The sequence below is a fragment of the Cannabis sativa genome, chromosome X (assembly GCF_029168945.1).
Source record: "Cannabis sativa cultivar Pink pepper isolate KNU-18-1 chromosome X, ASM2916894v1, whole genome shotgun sequence".
Lineage (NCBI taxonomy): Eukaryota > Viridiplantae > Streptophyta > Magnoliopsida > Rosales > Cannabaceae > Cannabis > Cannabis sativa.
Window position 1 is genome coordinate 39985012 of NC_083610.1, and position 4996 is coordinate 39990007.

Consider the following 4996-nt stretch of genomic DNA (forward strand, 5'->3'; position numbering starts at 1 on the left):
TCGAATCATAATAGCAAAACACAATCCCAATCAAGTCGCACCTATGTCTAGGGAAGATTGGCGGGCCTGACTAGGGAAAAAAACAACTTCCTGTAACTATAAATTTAAGAACGAGAAATCCTAATTTTTTTATACTATACGTAGCATATAGTGGTTCCTTTTAATATATATTGTTATTTATTAATTGGTTAACTAAATATAATTTTGATCAACATCTCTATAAAATATATAACATTTAAAATTTACAAAAATAAATGGAAAGAAAAGAAAAATGGGAGAGAAATTTTTTAATAATATTAAAAGTTTATTACATTTTTGCAAAGTTAAAAAAAATAAAAAATAATTGAAAGAAGAAGAACTTGATGATGGGGTGGGGAGGCATGTGTGATATATGGATGAAAAATGAAGAGTTTTTTTTTTTTCTTTTTTATTTTTTTTTTATAAAAAAAAGGTCTCGTTTGGTATATAAATATAAATTACCATATTTCAAACAATTAAATACCCAACTAACTGGATCAAGGTAAATAATTTTGATATTTACGTTATGACACCTAAATTTCATAACAAGTTGAATATCGTAGTTGAGAGATTTGAATACCAATTATCACGTGCTAAGATTTTTCAAAGCAAAAGTTAAGTAAATCCAAGGAAGTAAAACCAAACAACACAAACAAACATGTGCAATATTAGTAGTGTAGCTATAGTGTCACTTATGGGACTCTCTCTATAAAATCAAAACAGAGATTCAAGTCATTCTTCAAAATAAAAACACATAATAAACTGATCTCAAAGCTTTGCCAAGAGCCATGCAAGTACTACAAGTTTCATGGCAGGCCTTAAGTGGCTTCCAAAGCCCAAAAAATCTCCAACTGAGAAGCCCATCACCAAAGCCCAGATTCCGAGTCTCCGCCGTGGCCTTACCACCACCACCGATGTCGCCGGATATAGAAGAAGTTTTCAAGTCACTAGAGAGCTGGGCCACCCAATCAATTATCCCACTGCTAAAGCCGGTGGAGGAATCTTGGCAGCCCCAAGATTTGTTACCAAGCCCAACCTATAATAATGTCGATGAAGAATTCTTCGATCAGATCCGTTCGATTCAAGATCGTGCGGCTGAGATTCCAGATGAGTACTTTGTTGTCTTGGTTGGAGATATGATCACGGAGGAAGCATTGCCTACATACCAGACCATTATGAATTCTATTGATGCCATTAAGGATAAGACTGGAGTTTGCTCCAGTCCATGGGCTCGGTGGACCCGCGCATGGTCCGCCGAGGAGAATCGCCATGGTGACTTGCTTCGTACCTATTTATATTTAACGGGTCGGGTCGATATGACCATGGTTGAACGTACTATCCAACACTTGATTGGAGCTGGCATGGTAAGTGTATTATTATATATACGTAAGATTTTGTTTATATTATAGAATTTTAATTATGTTTACGTATATTGCTAGTTATTTTTTCTTTTTTAATGAACATATTCGAAAAGGTTGATTTAAAATGTGTTAGCAAGTGTAAATAAGCCACTTTTGTGGACTTTCATATTGAGTTCATCTTCCTAGCATTTGAATAGTCGAATGCGGGGTAAAGTGTTTTATTATTATCAGTAAAATAACTTTATACAAAAAAATAAATATATTTATATATATATATCAGATTTCATAAAATTTAATTTAATAACTAATTACACCTTCTAAGTTGGCAAGTTACATGCCTTTGACATTTGATCAGTATAATCCCATTTTTAAGATAATTTTTAGTGAGACAAGGTTAGTTTCCAACAGTAAGTACGTTGTTAAAAAACAGTTGCAACTATACTTTACTGTGAGAAAAAATAATTATAATTAAAATGTAAGAAAAAGCTGCCTTAAGTTTTTAATAAATTAAAAATTTTATATTATGAATTGTTAAGTAACTAATTATAATAGTAATTATATTATAGTTTAATTCATTATAAATATAAATATATACCAAAAAAATTATTTATACAGAATTTTTGTTTTTTATGCCAAAAAATTATTTATACTAAAAAATTATTATATATAAAAAAAACTTTAGGTTGATATTACAAAATATAAAACTTTAATTTATGTGGTTTGCGCCATAAAATATTTTCTTAAATATCCAATAAATATAATTTATTGGATATCATTTATTTAATATAATATAATTTATTTTTAATATTTTTTTTAAGTAATATTTAATAAATAAGTAAATATATTTTAGTACAAATAAATTTATTGTAGAGTTCTTTAATCAAACTTCATAACAGTTTTTTTTTTTTTTTTTTTTTTTTTTTAAAGTTAGATTACTAATTTTATTTTTAAGCTACAGTTTTTTAATAATTTTTCAATAAACTGATTTTTAACTATTTACTAAGTACCTTTAATTATAGTACAGTTAAAAAACTAAAAACTGTGACAAACGAACCCAAAATAATTAAATGCTATAAAGAGGAAGAAATTGTTAGAGGAAATCTTTGTAGTCATATTGTGTTAGATTATGAGTTCATTCTTACTTAAGAGAAGTTGTCATAAATTTTTTTGCTATAATAAAATTCTTCTACAAATATCATATAATTATTTTGACCAGTTAATTAATTTTATTTAAGGCTTTCATTTATATTTTGACTTCGGTTGTAATTGAGTTAATTAAGTGTCCAAGTACGCACCACAATCTTCCAGACATACTAGAAGTACATATTTAATTTTATTTTAAATTAAAATGCGTGGACACATCACAGTACATTTTTTTAATAATTCTCTACTTTATTTACTTAGGCCAATAATAACACTATATATTTACAGAACGTAATGAGATATAACTGATCAGTTGATTAGTTTAATAATTATCTTTGCTACTTTTTTCGATATCTTTAATTAATATTTGTCTTATTAAATCCTTGCTTTTGATCGGAGTTGGCATGGTGAGTACGTACGTACATATATTAATTTGTTTCCTTATATTGTTTTACCTCATTAATTAGTTAGATATATTGTCTCGTGTTATTTTCTTAAATATTGTTCATTCTATACTACTCTTTCAATTCATTCAATATATATTTTTTTTATTATAATAATTATAACTATTTTCTCAAGAAGTGCCAATTAAACCATGCATCTTAAATATTAAATTATATTCTTCAGTAGGTTTCACTTTCCTCTTTTTGTTGTCGTTAATTTCTAGTGTTTGAATGTCGTTTCCATAGTTTGAAATTCTTTATTACTATTTTGGATCAGGATGCAAGATTCAACAACAATCCATACTTGTTTTATGTGTACACATCATTTCAAGAACGAGCCACGTTTGTGTCCCACGGCAACACGGCCCGCTTAGCGAAAAACAACGGAAACCCACTCTTGGCGCGCATTTGTGGGACTATTGCGGCCGATGAGAAGCGTCACGAGATTGCGTACGTAAAAGTGACCGAGAAGCTCTTAGAAGTTGACCCAAATAATGCCATGCTAGCAATTGAAGAAATGATGAGGAGAAAGATCACAATGCCGGCCTTCCTTATGTACGATGGATGCGACCCCATGCTATTCCACCATTTCTCGGCTGTGGCTCAGCGCCTCGGCGTCTACACAACTGATGACTACGCCAACATCTTGGAGTTCTTAATCGGACAGTGGAAGTTAGAGAAGATGGAAGGGTTGAAACCCGAAGCTCAAAGAGCGCAAGACTATGTTTGTGGCCTGGCACCGAGAATTAGGAGGCTGCAAGAGCGAGCTGATGAGCGCGCACGGAAGATGGGGCCTCTTAGTGTCAAGTTTAGTTGGGTTTTCAACAAGGAGGTTCTTCTCTAGAAGGAAAAATTTATTAGGGTTTAAATAAACATGAATTATTAGTGTAATAAAAAAGAGTGAGCATTTACCTTTTTTTTTTCTTATAATTAGTATGTTTATCTATGTTGTTGCTTCGTATGTTATATTTTGCTTAGGGAATTAGCGAGAGTTCTTTTTTCTATCTTTTGATAGTGCAATAAATATGGTTGTAAGGAGTTATTTGATAATTTTTTTTAGTGGAAATGACCTAAAATAAATTACAGCGAAAATGGGTAGGGGTCATTGCCGTTCCAAATCCAATTGTTATCTTACCCAATAGCCATTTGAGCTAAGTTATGTGTTTCTGTATTTTCTTGTCGTGGAAAGTGTTGAAGGGAAACAGTGGGGAGTGAAGATAACACCTGCCATAAAGAATTCACAATTGCTCCATATGTAGAAAAATGGGATCGTCTGTTTGGATGTTTGAGATGAGGTTTAAGCAGTATGATTCCACTTGATGAATTTCAATGCTGCTCTCTCGGCACCAGCATAAAGCTTGTAATAATACCCATCCTTCGATTGTTTTCGGGGTCAGTCCATGACGGCTCTTAGCCATAGCAGCCACGACTTGTCCTAAAGAGTTTCAAATCAAGGCGCCAACACCCGTTTTTCCTTCCCTGGTTGAAATAGTGCCATCAACATTAAGCTTCTGTTTTCCTATCTTTGGAGGTAGCCACTCCTTCAATTCAGGCTATGAGGGGGATAATGAATTCGTTGATGTTGTTGAGCTTGCTGGTAGAAGGCCAAAAAAATCCTCTGTTTTTTGACAAATCCTGGAGGATTGTTCCTGCTGGTTCCTGAACACAAAAAAAATCATGTTGTTCCAAATATTCCAAATAATACATAGAAAAAGTAGTATATCAATGATGTTTTTTCCTCTCAAATCACTAAGAGAGTGTTTAAAAACTGTACTTGATCACACCTTCTTAACACCCTTACAGTCAAATAGAGCATGTTGGCCAGACTCACGATGCAAGTCACAAAGAGGGCAAGTGTGGGAAGGGTAACTATTTTAACCGAGTCTGCAAGCAGTATTATCTCAACTATTGAGGCTACCATGGGCCTATATAATCGAGCTTCCAATAAATAGATCTAGAATTTACAAAGTAAATTTCCTAACTTATTAATTCCGCCTTGTGCCACTATAGATTTAGAATTGTACTCTCAAT

The 4996-nt window shown here is 32.1% G+C and overlaps 1 protein-coding gene across 1 annotated transcript; it reads left to right on the forward strand.

Annotated features, from left to right (window-relative positions):
• The first annotated feature begins 570 nt into the window (after positions 1-570).
• LOC115705684 (stearoyl-[acyl-carrier-protein] 9-desaturase 6, chloroplastic) lies at positions 571-4012 on the forward strand. The gene is made up of 2 exons (XM_030633086.2): positions 571-1382; positions 3243-4012. The coding sequence occupies exons 1-2, from the start codon at positions 807-809 to the stop codon at positions 3807-3809; spliced, it is 1143 nt and encodes a 380-aa protein (XP_030488946.2). The 5' UTR covers positions 571-806; the 3' UTR covers positions 3810-4012.
• The last annotated feature ends 984 nt before the right edge of the window (positions 4013-4996 follow it).

Bases quoted from the DNA above. Each gene is read 5' to 3' on its own strand.
- LOC115705684 (XM_030633086.2), top strand. From the start codon at position 807: ATGCAAGTACTACAAGTTTCATGGCAGGCCTTAAGTGGCTTCCAAAGC. The intron at 1,383-3,242 runs GTAAGTGTATTA...ATTTTGGATCAG, and splicing joins ACTTGATTGGAGCTGGCATG to GATGCAAGATTCAACAACAA.